Source organism: Hesperophylax consimilis, chromosome 15 (assembly GCF_061612785.1).
Source record: "Hesperophylax consimilis isolate HC1 chromosome 15, BYU_Hcon_1.0, whole genome shotgun sequence".
In the NCBI taxonomy this organism is placed as follows: domain Eukaryota; kingdom Metazoa; phylum Arthropoda; class Insecta; order Trichoptera; family Limnephilidae; genus Hesperophylax; species Hesperophylax consimilis.
Window position 1 is genome coordinate 13,430,715 of NC_142850.1, and position 23,476 is coordinate 13,454,190.

At 32.3% G+C, this 23,476-nt stretch overlaps 1 protein-coding gene across 1 annotated transcript in view; it reads right to left on the reverse strand.

Moving 5' to 3' along the window:
* Window positions 1-23,476, reverse strand: part of Teh4 (tipE homolog 4 phospholipid transfer protein) — an 81,072-nt gene that overhangs the window by 44,491 nt on the left and 13,105 nt on the right. The window contains exon 3 of the mRNA XM_089640577.1: window positions 1,614-1,781. Within this exon, the coding sequence (XP_089496703.1) occupies window positions 1,614-1,781 (168 nt within the window). The remainder of the gene's footprint in view (window positions 1-1,613; window positions 1,782-23,476) is intronic.

Below are 23,476 nucleotides of genomic sequence, written 5' to 3' on the forward strand. Positions count from 1 at the left end.
TGTCACCTCGACAGATGACAGGCGCTCGGTAAATTGTTGTGAACCCTTCTCCTACCGTAGATAGGAGAGAGGGTCGCACAGTTTTCAAATGTAACCTGGCTAGCAGATCAGAGGACATATCGTCGCCACGCTCACACTTATAACATCATCTTTTTAGGTGTGACAGATCTGTCTGGGATTGTATGGCGAGCAATATTTTTTTATTAATTTAAACGCCCTGATAGGCTTTTACATGATTTACTGCATATTACAGTGCCGACAGAAGGTTTTTTTAAAACAAAAACAAAAAATTATTGAGTCACGCTTTGAACCTATAGCGTAATCTGTCACCCCCTTTACCCCTTATATTCTAGGTTATGTAGATCTATTAATATTTATGAACTTTTTTTAAAGTCTTGTATTTATAGAATACAATATCTCCATATTTGTTTCAAACGGTGATCAGCGAGAAGAAAGAAGAGTTAAATTATAATAACTAACGGTTTTATATGGGATTGTTCACGCTCCTAAAGCGAGTTAAGTTTTTTAGTTTAATTGTCAAAGAGTTCATTATATAAATATACCCATACATTCACGCATTTTGCGAATAAGTTATAATAAAATTGACCAACGTAGATACCTGTGTAAAAATTCTTTGACGCTATGCACACAACACACTTAAAAAAAGTTTTAGTTTCTGTTTGGACTATAGGTACCAGGGATAACTCCGATCGAAAGTGGGAACCGAAATATTGTGACGTCATATGATCGCCTAACTACATCCACCAATGAAAAACGCTGAAAGTCTATAGAATAAACTTTCAGAGTTTTTCATTGGTGTATAGTATAATAAGTAGGCTCCGAATGAGAATTGTACTGTCTATATATTGGCATATCTATGGTTTTTAGGACCGATTTATTTCATACAAAAAGCCCGAAGATATCGATCTAGTTAGTGATTTATTTACGATTATCATTGCCCACAATTACGAACTTTGAACATGTGTAGTTTCAAATGTTTCCATTCCAATGTTGAAAATTGGCTGTGAATAAGTGCTATATTATCTTGAGTCACAACTAATAGTGCACAACTGCTGATCCTGTACAAATCGCAAGTGTGCCCTGCTGTTGAATTTGGCAGCCACCTCTAGCCTGGAGCCCCAAAATACTAGACTCTGCGGAAACGGGCGGTCCGTTTGATAAATTCCGCTATCCTAATAGGCGGATTACAATCTTTAGAGCACTGCCGTCAGATAGTATGCTGTCCTTGTTCTATCAGTATTACAATGGAAGATACTCCGAGAAACTAGCGGCATTGATCCCTTCGGAACTTGGTTGATATTTGTCACATGAGAACGGGTCGCTTCTACGACTCGTTCTTGAGTTCAACAGCTCGACTGTGGAACGATTTGCCGACCTCTGTGTTTCCTCCCTCCTACAACATGGAGGGAGGAAACACAGAGAAACGCAAGACCGATGTTCACTCATTCCTCTTCTCAAAAAAGGCCTTTAGACAGCATCCCTGGAGATGACTAAGGACCTTAGGGAATTTGTTTTCCTCAGGGCCTCCTGCGTCGAGTTAATGTAAAAAAAAAACAAAAAAGAGTCAAAATATAAAAAGGTGGTTTTCTTACTGGAGGACAGTTGACTTGCTGCGCTCTCGTGCAGCCGGTTAGCAGCAGATTGGAGCCGTTCTGCCTCACCGCCACGTGCATCTGCGGGCAGAAGCCGGAGGTGCGCGTCAGGCACCACTCCCCGCACGACACCCACGAGCAGTTGTTCTCCAGGGTCGTGTTCACGGTCTGTGAACGAAAAGGCGCTTTATTTTCTGAGGATAAATAGTGATTATTTTTCTGAAGAGCGAAAACGGTTATTTTTTTATGGCAAAAGTTATTATTTTACTGAAGAACAGTGGTTAACGTCTTAATCGGAGTTTATATTATTGCTGTTCAGACGCAAAAAATTGTCATTACAAAGATATTTAAATTTAAAGAGTTTTACCGAAATTCACTGTAAAATTTTGGTACCTCGAAGTGGCGAAGTGTAAGAGCTTGCATTGTGCATTATTTAATTCACACTTAACCAACTCATAATAATCCAAAACTAATTTTTGAATACTCCAAGTGTCAAACAATTAAGTATTTTTATTGTTAACTTTGTGGGTATCTACCTATACCGAAGCCGCAGTGAGTAGTGTATTGGCCAGTATAGTACCTACTAACATATTGGTTCCGAGTGCGCTGAGATATCTAGGCTGTCCCATTAGCCACATCTGCAAGTAAATAATTACAACTTTTTCTTTCCAAAAACCATTCTTAATATGGATGCTCAGGCATATATTTGTCTCGCAAAGGACGCAGTGAACTTACTGACCAACATGATTATGGATCCCAATAATAAATTCACGAAAGAACATATCGCTAAAATTATTCCTAGAACCAATGACATATTAGGAACAATTGGCCAAATGGCTGTTAAAATGGCGAATCTTGAGGGTGAATTAACAGCTCTTAAAACTGCAACCCCTAATGTGTGCACCCCCTCAGTTTCACAAACTCAGAGTGTCTGTGATATCCTCGCCGAAATCAAAGAACAAAGTTACAGAGATAAAAATTTGATTATTCATAATATTCCGGAGAATACATCGTTATCTCAGACTGAATCAATAAATAGCGACATAGTGTCAGTGAAAAAAATAATTTCAGATTTAGATATGTCAACATTAAATCTTGACTTGAAAATCTACAGATTGGGTCAAAGGCGTGCCGATAAACCAAGAGGAATTAAAATCGAGTTTCCGGAAGCTAAATGGCCGAAAGTACTATTAAGCAAGAAACACGCATTAAAAAATAATATACGTATTTACCAAGATCAGTCATTTATGCAGCGGAAACAATTGAGTGACCTAAGAAAAGAATTGGAAAATAGAAAATCTTCTGGTGAAACGGATATCACGATAAAATACATAAATAATAATCCGTCGATAGTCAAATCGAACCCAAAAAACTAAATTCTAAAATAAAAATATTTTATCAAAACGTACGTGGACTAAGAACAAAATTACAGGACCTGAAATCAACCTTACCTACTCTGGATTTACGATTCTTACGCTTTCACTGAGACATGGCTGAACAAAAACATTGATACTACGGAATTGGGTTTCTTTGAACACACAGTGTACAGACAAGATAGAAGCAATAGCAATAAAACTAGAGGAGGTGGTGTGTTAATATCCGTAAATAAGAAATTCAACTCAAGAAAACTCAAATGCATCTACACTCATCTGGAACAACTATTCATCATGGTGTCTACCAATAAGGAAAAAATTATTGTTGGCTGCTTATATATACCCCCTTCTTCTGATGCTCAATTATACAAAGACCACTACCTCGAAGCTGAAACAATACGAAGAAAATTTCCAGATGCCACTTTGATATTAACAGGAGACTACAATCTACCTAATGTAACGTGGGACACAGAAAACAATAAAACTTCATGCACGGACAACATCAATCATGGTTCCCATGATATAATCGAGATGTCAAATTTTTTAAGTCTCCGGCAGTTAAACTACGTCTACAATGTTAACGCTCGTCTTCTCGATCTAGTGTTTTCCAATTCTTCTTCTGTAAAAGTATCCGCATCTGCTGAAGATATTCTCCCAATCGACAAGTATCACCCTCCTTTAACGATCGAATGCTACTGTTCAAAAATAGAAAAAAATCCATCTCCATCAACAAAATTAAACTTTTTCAAAGCTGATTTTAAGCAAATCACAAATCTTCTATTGTCTACTGACTGGAACTTTCTTGACTTTGAAGAAAACCTAAATGTAATGGTAGACAAATTTTACTTAATTTTAAATAATGCAATTGAATTGTTTGTACCCGTCACTAAAATCACTGTGCACAACTACCCAAAATGGTTTAGCAACGACCTTATTAAAATAATTAGAGACAAAAAAATTGCTCATAAAGTTTATAAATCGTCACGTGATCCTAAAGATTATGTAAAATTTTGTGAACTAAGAAAGACAACTAAAAATATGTCCAAGTTATGTTACAAAAGGTGTATCGAAAACTGCGAAGAGTTGGCAGCAGCTAATCCTCAGAACATTTATAAATTTGCGAACATGCTCAATAATAATGACTCTAGTATTCCGTCAAACATGTATTTAGATAATAAAATGGCCGATACCCCCCAAGAAGTCGTCAATCTGTTTGCTGAATTTTTCAGCAAAGTCTATGATACTGCAAACAACTCTCCATTATTCGATACAACTACAGCTAACAATGACAACAAGATCGATTTTAGCCAATGTATATTCAAAGAAAGCGATATTAGAACTAAATTAAAATCCCTTGATATTAATAAATCGGCTGGTCCCGATAACATTCCTCCAATTTTCTTATCAAAATGCTTATCAGTTTTAACATTACCTCTAACTAAACTTTTTAACTTGTCTCTAAAAATTGGTACCTTTCCACAAAAATGGAAAACCAGTTTTCTATTTCCAATCTTTAAGAAGGGAAATAGATCAGATATCTCTAACTATAGACCTATATGTATCCAATCGTCAATCCCTAAACTATTTGAATCTGCTCTGCTTTCTAAACTCTCGCCTGAGATTAACAAAGTTATTTCACATCGTCAACATGGTTTCATGGCAAAAAGATCTACTTTTACAAACTTGATGATCTATCAGGAATACCTATTTAATACAATGCAAAAGCGTCTTCAAACAGACGTAGTGTATACTGACTTTAGTAAGGCATTCGACAAAGTCTCACATAAAATTCTCATACATAAACTTAGTGCCCTTGGAATAACAGGGAATATTTTGAGATGGTTTGAGAGTTATCTGCATAAAAGAAAAATATGTGTTAAACTCAACTCACACTATTCACACCAGTTCGAAGTCTTTACCGGCGTCCCACAGGGGTCTCATTTAGGACCAGTACTATTTTTATTGTTTATCAATGATATAACTACGGTTTTTGATGGAGTCATGATTCTCTTATTTGCAGATGATCTCAAAATTTATAAAACCATTACAAATATTCATGACTGTTACGTACTACGATTTAATCTTGTGAGGCTACAAGAGTGGTGCACCCACAATGAACTATTTCTCAATATTGATAAATGTCAAACGATAACTTTTGCCCGAATCAAAAATCCCATTACGCATCAATATAGCATCAACAACATTTTCCTAAAAAGAGTTGAGAATATTAAGGATCTTGGTATTATTTTTGACAGGCAACTAACATTTGTTCCTCATATAAACGAAATAACCAACAAGGCCATGAAATGTTTGGGTTTTATATTAAGGACAGCGAAAGATTTTAAATTAATAAATTCCTTCAAACTGCTATTCACTGGTTTAGTTAGAAGTAATCTAGAGTATAACTCAACAATCTGGTCTCCATTTTATAAGATTCACCAATTAAAAATTGAAAGAGTGCAACATAAATTTCTGCGATTTATTAATTATAAATTAGGAATTCCAAACGAATATCTTAATTACACTTTCCTCATGAACTTACTAAATTTAACCGATTTATCATTGAGACGCACAGTGTGCGACTTAGTATCTCTTTTCAAAATTTCGAATGGCAGACTGGACGCCATTGATTTGACGAGTCTTATATCGCTCCGTGTACCTACGCGCGACACTCGACAGACCGCTCTATATAATGTTCCCATATCTGCTAACAATTATTTTCAAAACTCACCTATTCAAAGACTTCACATACTCGGTAATAAGTATAGCTCAATTGATGTTTATCATCACCAATCAGTATACAAACTAAAATACAGTATACTAGAATGTTTGTAACAGATTCATAATTTTTTTTTTCAAACGCATATTTTATTGTTTCATTAACTAAGCTTTGTTTTGTAAAATTCCCAATCGGGCAAAATAAAGATTGATGATTACAAAGATGGTTTACAACAAACTGTAGTGTTTATCTTTATAATAATAATAACAAACTTACTTGTCTTGTGTGTATTACCTACTTACATTATTGTACTCTTGTAACTACACTATATTTATATAAACTTATCGAACTCATTGTCCAAATTCCAATAACACCGTAACTATATACTTGAATTGTATCTACTTAACTACCTACCTATATCTGTTATATTTTTCTCAAGTTTATGTATTAGTTTAACCTATGTTCTGTAAAATATTCAACCGACGTACTTTGTACAATAAACTTTGCTTGCTTATGTTTATAAAATAATAACACCATAACAATAACCCTACACATTGTTATGTAAGTTCATACTCAATTTATTATGCTATGTAATTAAAATATTTTATAATGCTACTGAACAACAAAACCCATAACATGTATATGTAAAAGCCTTCTAGGCGTTAATAAAATGAAATAAATAAATAAATAAATTAAGTATCAAGAAAAAAGAAAAAAAATGAACAATTTCTAAAAAAATATTTTACCCTCTAAAATATCTAGAGAGCTCTCAATAATAAGCGGTGTGTTTTATTAGTTCCATGATAACTCAACACAGTGAAAATTCAACACACTTTTAAAAAGTGATATAAAGTCATTAGAAACGATGAACAATTTTTTTTAGCCTAACCTAACCTAATCTAACCTAACCTACATAACCCAGTTAATAAAGTTTTTTTTCATCACTTTCCATGACTTTATATAACTTTTTAAAGATTTGATGAATTATCATTGTGATGATTTGTCCGGTCACCGTTTTATTGCAGTTTGAGGTGTACAATTTAATAAATTTCTGTATGCCATGTTTCGCGTGAATCTCCCTTCATTAATGCTTCAAAACCTGCATTTTCTACCGTCATGTAACAATTTTTTTTTTAATCATGTAAGTTAAAAAAAATGTGTTTTTTTTAGATAATCTCTTTCAGATACAAAAGTTGAAAAAGAACAATGAAATTCCCTCAACAGAAAAAAAATCGCAATATATGCTATATATGTATTATTAGTTATCAGTCTATATTCATCTCCACTGTATTTAGATGTTCGTAATTACTCTCTTAATTGCCCAATAATTATTATGTAACAGAATTCCATATATTTAAAACTACACATACAGATAATCCATAAGTTTCAATTGTTCCTATTATATATATATATATATATATACGATACTTACCTATGGCATAATGTTATTCTATTTTCCTTATAATTAGTGTAACTCGCTTACAAAACCAGTTTCTTCTTTGGTGAGATTGCGATTATAAATATATTTTGTACTCATATGTACTTATATTACATCACTGTACCCATTAATATATTAAATAAAAAATAAAAAAAAATCCTTCGAAAATTGTAAAAACACGCCTGATTCTGTTATTTAACATTTTAGAGGTAAAAAAACACAGTTTTTCTGCAAATGCTACTTAACTAAGATGTTGCTCTATTTTTAATAATTCATGTTTTACTAAATACAAATAATATTTTCACAGCAGTCGCTTACGCACACTCTCTTTATCGTTGATATTTACATATCTCCATTTAAAACCGTCTAATCTTAGCTTATAACAGAGCCTCAAATCTTTTACCTTTAGCAAGAAAAGCTTTTAGTTTAACTTTTAACGACATCCATAAAGATTGTTTCAATGATAGGAAAACTAAAATCAAAATTATACGTAGACCCTATGTAAGCAGAGAGCTCAGTATGGCCTCATTTTCGTTCTGCACACACTTAAATATAAACAATAAATTCATTGACGAAGATCTTATTGCAATTACCTGACCTTTTTCTAAATATCCCCTTGCAATAATTATCTTCATAGATTCCTCTTAGTACATAAAACCACATACCGAGTTGATTGTGAAATATATAGCAGGTTGCATCCACACCTATACACCAACGATTTTAAATACGTTTGTTAATAGAGGGTATATAATTATGTACTGCAAGATATATAATTACAAGAACTCTATAATAACATACCTGAATAATACTAATAATTAAGATTAGCATAATACTATTCTTCTGCATGGGTTCTGTATAATTTTAAGGCGATGCACTACGTCGTGTAATATTTTAAATCGAGCCGCTATCAATAACACACCTTACGTAGATGGCAATAAGGTTTCAATTCCCGTTTAACACCATCCGCCTGTTTTGTTTTATGTACGAAAAAAACATGGTTTTTGGCCATGATTTTTATTTTATTTTGTGAATGTTCAGGCATAATTTTTTTTTTCGATCATTTTATAAATAACTTAATTTTCCACATTATACAATAAAATCATAACCGAAAATGGGTTCGTAAGTAGGAGATTTTGAACTTTAAAGCAGTTTTCATAGGCCTTATACATTAATTTTTTCTGGGCTTATAAAAAGACTTATCTAAAAAATACTCTATTATTTCAAAGGCCAAGATGTATTCTACTCGCAGTATTTAATTAAAGCATCTGAAACATTTCTAGGCGACCAAATTTTCAAACCAAAAACACATGATTTTGCATTACTACGTAGTGCATCGCCTTAATAGCAAATTTTACTTCATGAATTCTGTCCCACTAAATTATTATTTAACATCACATGTCTATAAAAGCCGGTATGGGCGTGTAGTGTAAATAAATAAATATAAATACACCGGACAAAAGTTATAATTTTTACTCACCTGGATAAAATATCAGGCCTTCATTCAGAAAAATAGTAATAACTGACATATTAGTTTGAACGTTACAATTTCAGTAACGTGACTACTCGTATAAACATACACATACATGGAGAACTATCGTGTGCATTAATAATTTATGTTTTCCTTTTTGAAAGTAAATAAGTTTTTTTTCATTCTATAAGTAATACTTTTCCCTGTTGCTTTAGGCCGCCTGAAATAAAACATTCACGTTTCCATGTATTTTTAATGACTGCCCTGTTAAAAAGGCCTGTATTTAACATAGAATAAATATGATGAAACCTGAAAAAATATTATTTGAATGTACTGTGAATGCTATGCTCGAAAATTATATGGAGAATACAAAATGTAAGGTTTTAAATATTATTTGTATTATCTTGTTTTTATAATTTATTTTTTTCTCTTTCTAACATAACATTTCAATATGATCGAACGTATAGGGCGTTTATTTGATAAACAACCATTCATTAATCAAAGATAAATATAGTTGTGTATCAGTTGTGTAAAATTTAAAATACTTTTATTAGTGGGGTGTATATAATTATCATGTTTGTGAAACAAATAGGTAGAAACATACACACCTGCCATGAAGCTCAAGGACCCTGGTTAGAGCTATTCGAGACCAATTTGAAGCCGCGAGGGAGGGAAAGATATATGAAAAATGCCAAAACCTACTTCATTTTATAACTAGTTTTTGGTGTTGCTCGACTTTCCTCTATTTTTTATAAATATAATATGCACGTATTATAAATATAATCTTCCGAAAGAAATTCTCTAAGCCCTACAGAAACCCGTTGCGCACATACAGAAGACGCGGATAGCGACTATATTTTAGTTTAATAGAGAAAACAAAATGGCATGTCCCATTTCCTGTGTCATCGGATACAATAAAATCGTAAGCCAGTATATGCATTGACGATATATATAAATAAAATTAAAATATTATTGATGAAGGCAATATTAGCGATTTCTAAACGAAAACCTGAAACAGAAAAATCAGAAAAGGATACAGTCACATATCAGATATGACCGTATCCTTTCAGGTTTTCGTTTAGAAATAGCTAATATTGTCTTCAATAATTAAATATTAAAATTTGAGGTATTACTCAATAAAGTTGTTCCAAGAACTAAAAATTAAAATAAATCATTTTTTACCACTATACATACAAATCATTTCAAAAGTTTGTCATACAAGATGGCTGCTGGACAATTTCCCCCAATCGTTAATTTTGATTCAATGTCATTCATATAAAGTTGCAATAATGCTCTATTCATGGCCTTTTAGGTTAGTGAGACCTGCAACAATATACAATGTAATTAAAGGGATGTAAAAATCACCATTGACATACGACTAAAAAGTTGTTTATCGAGATTTTTTTGTTGTTGTTCTGTATTATTTTTTTTTATTACAATATTTGTGTAAGTATTGAAACTCACTAAAATATGTATTCACTGCTAAACCAGATTAATACACAAAAGCTTTGTGATGTCATACAATAAAATACAGCGCGGTTCGGAAAACAAAATTATTTTAGATTTAATTGGACATGGAAAAGCTGACATTTTCATTACAAAGCAATTTGCAGTTTTACAGAAACCATAATAATAAAAAAAATTATGTTATTTCTGTCACAAAGGATTTTTTTGTCAAAACCTTTTTTAATTACCTAGTTGAAATGTAAATATTAATAACGTGTATTTGTTGCCGTTCTCTTATTTCGTTTTAGTGATATTAATCAAAACCTGTAATAAATTTTTAAAAAACTCTTCGAACATAACCGAAAAATAATTTATAAGGTTTTTGAAAAAAATGGTTGACGTGCTTTTCAATAATTAGAATATAGAATTCAAAGAAAATTTCTTCGCTGCGTAAATTTTAAACTAAGGACAAGTTGTGTTAGAGAATATGAACGATTCATCAAATTCAAAAGTTAAAATTTAACATCTGTGAAGGTTCTATTCATGTTCTGTTATTACTTCACTATGGGTAGGTTGTTTAACCTTTACTTAGATAATAACAGAACTTGAAAAGGACTTTGACAGAGTTTGAATATTTGCATTGAAATTGCCCTTAACATCCCTTTAGAGGATATATCTGATAGTATTATTGTCCCAGCGTCTGGACGATGTAGGCCCTCTGATTGGTCAAATTAAAATTGTGTGTTTCGGGTAACTTGAATATTAAGACACGATTCCATACTAAAATAGGATCGCCTCATAATAATACGAGATTTCTTCAAAAGCATCGTTTCTGCTCATATAATTTTTGGATAATATCGAAGAAAATATGTTTTAGAAAGTTCATAATCCATTGGATTAATTACATTACAATGAAAATTCTCCACAGTTACGTGATTATGTTTGACGTTTATAAAAATTCACGCGTTTCTTCAAGATGGCCGACAGAGCGCACCTCTGGCGGTTTAAAAACGAACCAAATGCCTGGCGCGAATATTTAAATATGCAGCTCACAATACTTGACTACTTACCATTAACAAGCGTTTTATAAGAAGATTTCTTCTGGAAGCTTATCACTTTGTAATGGCATTTATCATTATTATTTATGTATTTTTTTCTTATTAATTATATCTGATTTTATATTGGCATGTTTTCTAATTTCTAAAATTTCAAAATTATTTATTTACAATGCTTTATATCCTGAGTGAAGTATTTTAAGACCTGAATTTTTATCGAAAGTGTGATCATTATACAAAAGATTATTTGCAAACTCAGATTCACTATTTCCATTTATAGTCCTGCGATATTCTTTAGTTCTGACTTCAAAGTTTCTATTGGTTCTACCTTTGTAAAAGAAATTAAAATCATCTCAATTGAGTTTTTAAACTCCTGATTTTTTTGTTTGAATTTTGCTATCTTTATTATTAAGAATATATTTCGTCATTGTTATTAGTGTAAAACGCCAGTTGAATGGTACCAGGATTGTTTATATATATAATTTTAGAAGTATCGTTATCCACAAACAGAATTCTACGCCATTGTTTATTTCTATCTTTAGAAAGACCGTTTGAAGAGAATGTGTTTAATTTTTTTATTTAGTATTTCAACTATCAATTTATTAGAATAACCGTTATTAAATGCTATTTGTCTTATGAATATATTGTTTTATGGTTATATGCTATTTGTTTTTTTCAGGTCTTAAAATACTTCACTATAAATAATTTTGAAATTTTAGAAATGAGGAAACATATTAATATAAAAGCAGATATAATTAACAAGAATTTTTTTATAAACTCTCTTTTAAATATTTTCCCACTCAACTGGTCTTTCCCGTCTAACGATATTGTAATTCCTAATTATTATAAACCCAGCCTACTCTTACCCCTCCCCCCTCCTTCCACTTCTTCTTTCCCAATTGCAATCTATATTTAATTTTTGACTTCGGTGTATACACAATAAAATGTAAACATTATATTTATTTATTTATTGGACAATTTGCATAGCGCCGCTTTTGTGAGATATCACCTCAGGGGCGCTATATTGTAATAATCTACCTTTATATATAGATTTTTACTCTCCTGATGAAGGTCTATATATAATCTAGCTTTAAACTTTATTAGATACAGTAACAGTTGTAGGTAAAGAATTACCACCAGTTCGAGTAAAATTAACACATTTTAATTAAACCGACTGCTAATGTCATCGCACAATTACCTTGCTTTTATTCATAAACACGGGTACAATTAATCAATATGTAATAATCTATTATTTAAGTCAACTTTGTTAAAACTATCTTTAATTGTGACAAACTAAACGATATTGATTCAACTTATAGACATTGACGGTTGTAACACATATTCAAGCACTGCAAGTCTCCTATGAGCTAATTATATTAGGTACGATAACAGTTAATATCAGTTGTAGACATGTAGTCAATAATAGTGTTTCATTTGAAATAATCCATCACAAATACGTAAAATTTCATTTATTCAAACAACTGTCATTCTTATTATGCGTAAATTTAGCATGTTATTATTAATTAACTCCTTCCTGTTCCGTGTTTTAACAATATATATACCTACTCACCCTCTCTCTGTGAATGTTCTAATATATATCTATTAAATGTAACTGTTGTTAATATCACTTAAAATGGGCGAAGCCCAACCAAGAGCCGCCCGCAGGGCCTAGCAGAAAAAAACCCGCGGAGCGGGTTTTTAACTGCTAGTTTTAAATATTCCAACTTTAGAGAACAGACGAAAAATAAACGACCTAACCTTTTTATTAAAATGGTAAATCTACAAATTCTCCTGGATTTAACACATCTACCTGTAGGAACAGCCAAATGTATAAGATGTATATATATATGCATATCATTCCAACTATAGTGTGCGTACCCCAATTCAAAGTCATTTAACTATTTCTACCTAGTATAAATATTTTAGTGACAATTCAACACACCTTTAAAAAGTGATATAAAGTCATTAGAAACGATGAAAAAAAAATTTAAACCTAACATAACCTACTTAACCCAGTTAATAAAGTTTTTGTTTCATCACTTTCCATGACTTTATATAACTTTTTAAAGATGTGATGAATTATCATTTTGATGATTTATCTGGTCACCAATAAAAATATTTAAATTACTTTAAACGTGGTATGTGTGAACTATTTCTACCTAGTGTAAATATTTAAATGACTTCAAACGTGGTATGTGCGAACTATTCCTACCTAGTATAAATATAAATGACTTTAAACGTGGTATGTGTGAACTATTTCTACCTAGTGTAAATATTTAAATGACTTTAAACGTGGTATGTGCGAACTATTCCTACCTAGTATAAATATAAATGACTTTAAACGTGGTATGTGCGAACTATTTCTACCTAGTATAAATATTTAAATGACTTCAAACGCCGTATGCGCGAACTATTTCTACCCAGTATAAATTATTGTTAACAACAAATTTATGTTTAAATTGATATTATTGTTGATTGACAATTATATATTTTTATATTTTACATTGCATATAATTTTTCAAAAAAGATTTACTGTATTCTATGTAAAAGCCCTTTAGGCGTTTAAATTAAATAAATTCATACGTTTCTTCAATAGATGGTGTAAACAGAGTATTTCATTTATATATAATTGATACGTTTATTTGTTCTAAAACACGTGTCTCACTTCTCGGGAATTATTATTATCGGTTCACTTTGCTTAACCGATAACCTGTTCATCGTGCATCTGTCTCATCTGAAAAGTGTGTGTAAAGCAAACTCAATGTTACTAGAACCAGGATATCTCGCACTGTAGCGCAATAAAACCCTACATCAATACGAAATTGACAAAATCTATGGTCAGTTAGCGATATTTGCAAGCAAGGTCAAACAATTCATAAGAAGTGTTCTCACGGCCGATAGATAAATTTTAGAGCGGCCTCTACAGCATCAGACAAGTTTTGGTTAACTGTCCATATAGACATCTTTTTGAATAATGTCGATCATTTTGCAAAATAATTGCCTTATTAACGAACACTGTTGAACTAACGAAACTCTTAGAATAGAAAGAAGTCGTATACGCGGTGAGTTTAATCCGTTTTGGCTAACGACATTGGTTTGGGCTTGGAGAAACGAATGTTGTGGAAAAGGACCTTATTAAGACAAAAAGTAATCGCGGACTGCCAATGCATATTTAGGTTAGGATTTCAATTCAACATAGATAATACTTATAAATATTTTTGGCAGATGTTTGCCGTTTGACGTTTCAGAATGTCAAATAATATGCAATGCCTCCGTTGTTGCCAGCGTACATAGAGTTCTTATTTATTGTATAATCAATATCGGATTGGCTATCAACAGCGCGACCGTGCTCGGTAAATCGATATCAAATCATCGGTAGTTACTCCTATCGATCCACTGTGCTAGACTCCCCGGTCGGACTTTATGGTTGCCTTCCAAACCCTTTCGTATCTAAACTACCGTAACTGCCCTTTACGGACAGCAAGATATTTTTTAAACTGGAATTCGAATTCGAATTGGAATTCCCTTGATAATAAGTTGATTAAGTTAAGAGCCATTAATCCCCAGCACTCCCCACAGAATGCCCTGAAAATTCCCTTTGTTGAGAGTACTTTGTTGGTGTGACTCATTTGCGGTAATTAAATTCTGTGCAACTTGTAATGGACTCCCCTCGGGTGACTCAGACTGGCGCCATCTGAGAAAATTCCCCATCCCTCTTCCCAATCCCCACAATGTCTGCATCCCCCTCCCTACCCGCCTTGTCTATCTGTCTGGCGTCCCCAATCAATTCTGATATAATAAATATTCAACATTTAAAAAATATATATTGATTCTTAGTATTTTTCGGGTGATGTTTTTAATTGCCAATTGGAATGGCATAATGCATGCGCAAAAATAGAATGCCAAGTTTTTGTTCTGTTTCGTTGGGGTATGGAATACCCGATTGTGTGGATGAAGGCAGTGAAGAAGTGAAGGAAATGAAGAAAAGAAGGTTGGGAAGTGGTTAAATCCAATTCAAGCATCTTTGATAGTCTTTTACTAAGGCGGTGATGGGAGTAACTTTCACTCTGAAAAATAATCATTTATTCGTTGAATTCTTTACGCTTCTAAAATCCAAGTTATACATGCTAAGACTCGTTTTCCTTCTAAGCTCACCCACCCAACTCACTCTCCTTCCTTCCAGGAAAGATACAAGTCTGTACATTCTCAATCACATACCATTGACACGTTCCCCGAGTGCTCGTGCACCGAATGGTACAACAAAAATGTTACTTAAAATAACACGATATTAGTATACATCTTAAGAAATAGATTGGCTATAGAATATGAAATACGATATTAGTATACGTATTGAGAAATATATTAGCTTTAGAATATGAAATATCACTTAATAAATACTTAAGGCGAAGCTTAATGCCAAATCACTATTTTGATTAATCTTTATAACGAATTGGTGTACATTATGAATACCAAAAAATATGCTTAAGTTAAATTGAAGGTGTTCCTATCGCTTCGCTTGAGTAGAATACAAATAAAAAATAAATTACTCAATAAAAAATATAAGTGCAAACTACTAAAAAATCTATCAAACGTATCAATAGAAATGTATTAACGCATAAAGGAAACAACTTTTTAAAAATACAGTATTATAGCTAAGATTATCTGTGACAGTTTCACTTGATTAACTTTTTTGCTTTCTCATAAAATTATTTACAAAATAAATAAAAACCAGTTTTTTGGTTGAAATCGAACGTTTCTAGACTCCGTTTGTCAATCGATTTTAATGCCTATTACCTACGATATAAGATATACCAAGAATATACACATTTTTGGCTTGTAGCTTCCTCTTAACGGTAATTCATGTATTTTTAATTTCTAAAATTGGGAAAAGTGTTTCCATTTGTACAACGTTCTGAAGTATTATCACAGAATATGCTGTTTCAAGCATATTTAAAAAAAAATGATTTGAAATTATGAAGCAAAGATGCAAATCATTAATATGTTACATAACATTCTTAATTAACTAATTGAATTATCCAGTATTTAGAGAAATATTCTCGGGTCTAACGGGTGAGTTGGTCTATTTACAGTAGCTTGTTAGCAGCAGTAGATTTACATAAGCGGTATAAACTTTATGTAATTGGAATGTGAGTTTTATGAATGTGAATGAAGCAAGGAATTCGTTCATATAATGTGGGCCTCTTCGAGCCCCGCATTATTACTAAAAACCCTTCCTACAGCCCCTACCTTTACCCGCCTCACAATGTTGCCAAACCGGGAACTATATAACCGTTGGCGATATAGTCTTTTATCTTTATATTTTATAGACAGAGGAGTTTATGTGAGGTGTCACAAAAAATAAAAAAAAGGGTCGGCCAAGACCAAGTCGTCACGCAGTCCACACTAACTGCCTACCCATGCGGGAAAACAGTGTAATTTTTAGTTAGAACAAACGAACCGCAAAAAGTATTGATTGTTGAAAAAATCTAAAAACGCAAATTTTATTATTAAATAAAATTAAATTACGCCCTTTTAACGTTGGCCAGTGTGACGTCACAAGCGCCCTCCGTACCACCATAAACGTAGCTTTATCGTTTTGGCGGCATATCAAAAATTACATACTTCAAAACATTATACAAATTTTAAACTTGACTGTCGTTGTGCATCGCCATCCCATTTGATCGAATTGCGAATTTCTTAATTATGATGAAATACAGTTCTGTATTTGAAATTGAAGTAAAGAATGGTCAGTTTTTTGAATCATGAAACATACTCACATTGCATTTTTGTGTTGTTCTTTATTCTACGTCGTTATCACAAAAATAAATGCTATTATTATCGTAATTTATTTCAATATTATAAATCAGTGAAAACACCCTATTAAGATAATTATATTAAAGTCGTGTTCATCATTTTCATTCCGAAAATATTTGGTGTCAGGCTTTTACAAGCAATACATTTACCAACTTGTTGAATGTAAATGTGTTTTTATTATGATATTTTCAAGGTTTCGTAGGCCATGTTTTGACGTATCGCCTTGTTCTAGTTATCAGCAAGATTTTTGAACTGTAAATCATGTCTCACATTGTCTTTACCAAATCTATCATACAGGGGGTTTTTCTAGAAACAGTACATTATTTATAAGTGCGTTTAAGACATACTGTCAGTTGAAAATTTGAAACACAAAATTGAGTCGAAATTTGAAACAGAAAAATCAGGAAAAGATACGGTCGCATCTACGAATTGAACCCAGAAAGTTAGTCCTGCCGGGACACTGCTCTACCACTGAGCTAATCCGACCCTATATCCTTCGGTCATATGTAACTGTAACATACTTCGAGTAAGAACTACCAACATTATCTTCGTTTTATTAACGCATACTTTAAATTTGAAACGCTAATATTGTCTTCAATGATTAAATATTTCAATTTGAGGTTATATAAAGTTATTAAAAAAATTGTTAGTCTAAAAATAATTTGTACAGGGCGATTAAATACTTCTCAACACCCTGTATAGTTAACCCACAGTGGCTTATGTGATTATTACTTGATTCATTTGTGTTTCAGAAATGGTCAAATTCAATTATCATTGTTTCAAAGTTTTTTCTTCTTATTCTTGTTATTATACTTCTTCTTAACATAATATCCACTTATTATATTTACCTAATATTTATTTTTTCTTGCTTCCTTTCCAACTTTTGCGTAACAATTTTGTAAAATAAAATCATTTTACACGAATATAAGTCCTTTGCCATCTATAACCAATAAACTAATTATTGTGTAATATTTAGTTATAGCGTAAAAAAAACGAATCAGACGGAAAGCTTTTTTATAAACATCGATTTTTGTGAGTTTTTAAATACCCCTCTAAACGAGAGTACAAAAATGACACAAAATATTTAGTGGAAGGAAGTTCCTGTGCTTCCCAGGCGCTGATTAATACGATTTCCGATAATATGGGACCGAAGGTTGGATAAGGTCAACTTTACACAACTTGTATGATATCATCTCGTTCCCCTTCCCATGCTTAATATTTTTTGTGCCCGCTGGTTCTGACTAGCAGAGCTCTTTGAGACGTAGACGTTATGAAAGAAAATGAAATTCACGCTCGTATCCAATCCGAGAATCTGAAATTGATTTAATCTTCATTGACGATCGGAGCCATTTTGAATTTCCGACGTATGAACAATTCCCGTTAAATGCCGATACTTGGCCCGTTTCAGCTTTTAATCAAATTTTTATCAGCTGTACATCATAACCAAGTAGAATTAGTTTTGAAGGTAACAATAAACTCACACTAATTACTCCATTATAATATTTTGCTAGATTATACATGTTAAGTCACTATTTTTTATACATATTAATATTCTGTTCAAATAAAATATTCTCTGCCATTATAATATTCTATACCTTAATAGAATTTATCTTATATTAAATACTATGTATTATCATAACCATCTCATACCTCGATTTATGTCAGATCTTATACAAACCTAGTATTAATTCAACCATTATTAAACTAGTAGATATTTATTTTAATTATGTATTGTCTCACTGCACTTCTATTAACAACTGTACCACTTGCAATAATATTTTTGTGTACAAATTACTTGTTCTGTAATTTATTTCTAATATTCTCCTGTGTACCACTGTATGCTTATAATCCGATGTATCATTCTATTGTAAAAGCCATTTTATGGCGTTTAAATAAATAAATAAATAAAAATCGATACGTTCCAAGAATCAGTATTTAAAGGAGACCATTTACTTGACAAAATATCACATATTTGTTTTGTTTGAAAGATGGTTATCCAGAATTTTTCGCAGCTGTCCTGAAAATACTAAATATTGAACTTTCGAAAATATTTTATAGTTATTTACTTGTAATTGATGATCCCACTTCAATTAAAAATTTCACCTGCAGCCACTGTTAGACGTGGATAATCAAAATATCTGATATACTGGTATTAGTAATTAATATCCTTCAAGTCAATCTTTTTATTTATTTAAGGAATATAAACTTAGAAATAAAGCATCGACCGCCTCAATAAAACTATGTTAGGGCAGGCTATTGATTATACCATTCTTCTTTTAAGAAAATATTATATTTTTCAAAGTAACTGTCAGAAAGATAACTGTTTTACATTAATTCTTTCTTTAAGAAAACAATCACCCCCACATATTCCAGGCTTCAGTCTACAACAAAACAATCACCAACATACGTTAACTCAATCACCCGGTCTCCCCGTGAAACCCTATTATGTCCATTAGCTCCATGTTCACTGTTGACACAGTGGCTGATCGGTCTATATAATCCCCGAGCTTGGGACATGGAGAATGGGGTACAAAGCTTGGGGCATTAAGCACGAGCGTCGCGAGCGCCGCGACGTGGGAGAGAGGCGTCCGCCGCCACGGCGCCGAGATCCCACGGCGGACAGTGGCGGATTTTTGGCGGCTCTCAGTGTTCAAGCATTTTGTGATTCATTGTTGTTTTTAAGAGTTAATATTGAGTGCTACTTTATTTTTGTTGATTTTTATCAATTGAAAATAATCTGGTTAGAACTTATATACCGACGATATTGAAAACAATCATACCTGAAAAATATTATGGTGTGAGTAAATAAATGAAAATAGATGAGATTTTTTTTTCCATACACAAAATAAATTTAAAAAAATAATCCTTATAAAATGGTTGTAAAGTCTCGTAAATAATTTTATTAGTACTCCACTAAAGGCAAAAACTTTTAAAAAATGTTTGAAAAAACAGTTTACTTTGAACCTAGACAACAAATATATTTTTTTTTTTTACATTATTTTAATAGAGCTTTGAGAATATTTCCCATGCAAAAAAAAAGGTAAGTACCCAGATAAATCAACTCAATTACGCACATCTTCAAATGCACCTACACAGCGTTGAAGAGCGCTCCGCATATTTTTGTTTTGCGACCCATTACTACAGAGTAACTAGAAGATTTTTTTTCCGTGGTGAATTTTTAAACTTTTGATGTTAATGATCAAAACACAAATGACGCGCACCACCGCGTATATTATTTATTCATTCGTGTTACATAACGGTGATTTAAATATTCTAGCAATTTATTGGGATCGTTACAAGAAAACGTAGCTTTTTTTTAAATATTAATATAATTATTGATGTAATATTAAGCAAAAACTTTTAGCCTGAAAAACTTATATAAATTGAAAAAATCTTCCGAAAAAATACATGCCGCCGAAGGGAATTGAACTCGCTGCCTTCTAAATACCAGTCAGGTGCTCTACTAATGCGCTATATAATAGGCTGCGCTACGTCGACTTATTCCAAACCCGCCAAATTATTCATGTATTTTTTCCCAGAAGATTTAAACAATTTGTATGGGTGTTTCAGGCAAATAATTATTGCTTGAAAATAATATTTTGTCCTTTGTGCTATGCATAAAAAAGCTTGTATCTTAAACATTAGTTTAATTATGTCTCGACGCCATATAGCCGGAGATTTAGTATTATCAATGCCATTAAAAAAAATTGTTGTTTTAAAGTGAAAAATCTAATAAGCAATAATTGTTGAATGAAAAATACCAGTACATATTGAATAATATTATGTTAAATACTATTTTAATTTTTTTTTACTTATATAAAAATTTAAAAAATCGTGTATTAGCAATATAAATTATGTTTTAATTTGTTCTACTCTTTTGAAAATAGTCTTAAAATCTTACCGAAAAATATGTCTGCCTTATGAATTTTTTTTAGCGAAAAATAAGATTTTTCTTAGACTTAAACGAGCCTTAAGTTGAATATTTAAAGAAAACAATCATTTCTTAAAGAAGATATTGCGTGAGTTAATTGATGTCAATAGATGAGATTTTTTTCCATAAAGAAATAACACGTTGTGAAGACTGGTAAACAATTATATTCCCACTCCATTAAAGACAAAAAATTGGAAAAAATAGTTTACTTTAAATAAAGACTTTACGTGAAAATAATATTTCAATAAAGCAAATACCTTCGGGATTTAATAAAATAATAACTTAATGCTAAAAGTACGTAAACAATTTGATTCCGCACACCTTAAAACACACCTTAATACCGTACCGTAAATGAGCGCCCCGTACACCTCTGTTCTGCTACACATTAGAGAGTTATTAGGTTCCGGATGCAATTTTTAGTGACTTTTTTAATGTCAGTGATAAATAAAGTTATCATCTGTTAAAATATATTATTATTTCGGGAACATGCCGACCAGCGGGCTACGTCGCGCCAGCGCTCTAAGTTCCGCCACTGTGCGGCGTCGCTGCCCGCCATAACCACCTACCCGTGATACACTAGTACTCGTATAGTAGTGTTGGACCACATTTCTTAAAACTAGTCAGTTTTGCTGTTTTTTTAATAAGTCCAGGAGATAAGAAAGTAGCGAAGGTTTTTCAGGCAATCGAATTTATTCAGATTTATTTAATTTTTTTCGATCGATTAATTTTATCCACTGCGAAAAAAGAGAAAGCAGAAGTTAATTTATTCTAAGTAAATTTAAAAGAAAAATAATATATGCTCTATAAATTAATGAATAAACATTAATACTCGGTAAGGTTCTACAAAATGGAGTTTTCCACCAAATAAAGACTTTAATTTTATAGGTTTTTATTAATCTACTGAGTATTATTAGTATTGGGGATTTTATACGTAGAACTACAAATTTAATATATAGGAAGATGTTATTTTTTATGTCTCGATGTCGTGTCTATTATATGAGATCTATAATTTATTACTTTATTTGTATGCAGTACACGAAAAACCCCTTTTCCACGTAATCGTATTTACTCGTATTTAGTAATATTCACATGGCTTGCAATGCAATTATTTCGCTTTTGACTAAATCACACCATCACGTATAATCGCACAATCCAAAATTAATTAGTTAAAACAGTAGCGAAATCTGTGAGAATCTGATAAAATAAAAAAGGCGTAAGAAAGCCTTCTCAATATAAAGCTTTTTATATGTTATTTGCGACGAAAAAACAGGTACAAATGGGAAAAATATTTGTTCTATTTTTAATCCATTTTTATAACCATAGATATTACCCAGAAACTTTCCGATACAATTGTTATAAATCGATATTTTCTATAAATATCCAACCAATTGAATCATACTCATATTGATAAAAATAGATTGCATTTCAAATTGGAAGATTTAAAGGTTGGGTCGGCCTATTTCAATGCAACAGGCAGATACAATATTATACTTTTGCATAATCACTACGGAAATTTAGATTTTTACTTACTGCGTTTGAACTTCTCGTTATTAGTTTTAGTTTTTAGCCATGGTTTGCAATGCTTTATTGCGAGCTTTGAGCTTACAAATAAATATTATACATTATGTAGAGAGTACCATTTGCTAGTTTCCCGCTGGGAACAAAATTAATTCAAGTCCCTCTGACATACACATTTTAATTTAGTTTTCTCTAGTAAAGTTTTTATTTTTATGTGACACCCCTCACAAGAGCATCCCTGGTTGTACAGTGTAAAGACAGGGGAACTATGTCGATACTCAGTTGGGCAGCGTTGTATGGCGGGTTAAGGCACGCGCGTAGGAAGAGATTTCTTAATGCGGGTCTTGAAGGGTCCCAGATTAAATGAAGAAGGAAATAATGCCGGTAGCTATATGGCTATACGAGACGACTTACACAAAAACGTGTCGAAGAAACGACCCGTTCTACTGAACCCAACATCGCTTCGCTTTTCTCCGCCGAGTTACGCGCAGGTGCATCGGTACACCGGGGTGTGAGAGTAATTTAATTTTTTTGTAGATACAAAAAATAAAATAAAATCACTTTACAGTATTTGGTACTATATATTTGTCGCCTATCGGATAGAATATGAAGGCATTCTTTGGCCAGTCGCGCAAATTTTCCATGTCAAGCGTTTTTGAAGAAAGTGGATAACTTTGTGTACTTTGAAAGAATGTTTGCTAGTGAAGTGGCGGCAGAGCGCCTTGACAGATATGGGTGAATGTAGGAAATTCATTTGAAGACAGTTAAATTGCCATCACAAAATTGTCGATGGAAGCTAGCTAGCACTCTAGCAGTTTAAAATTGAATTCCGATACCAAACCATTGATACGGGAGTGACGCATGTAACCGGGAGAGAAATTATGAAATTAGACTTAGGCCCTTCGTACACACAGTTACTTGCCAGTTACGCGACTGTGATGCAATCACTAGCAAATCTGTAAACAGCTGATTTACTACTCTTTAAAGCTTTACAAGAATTATACTGAACTTGATCATTTTTCACGTACAGCCGTGAAGTTAAGAGGATGCCAAGTGACTAGCGATAAAGACAGTATTGTTCTTATGTATCCTTATTATAAA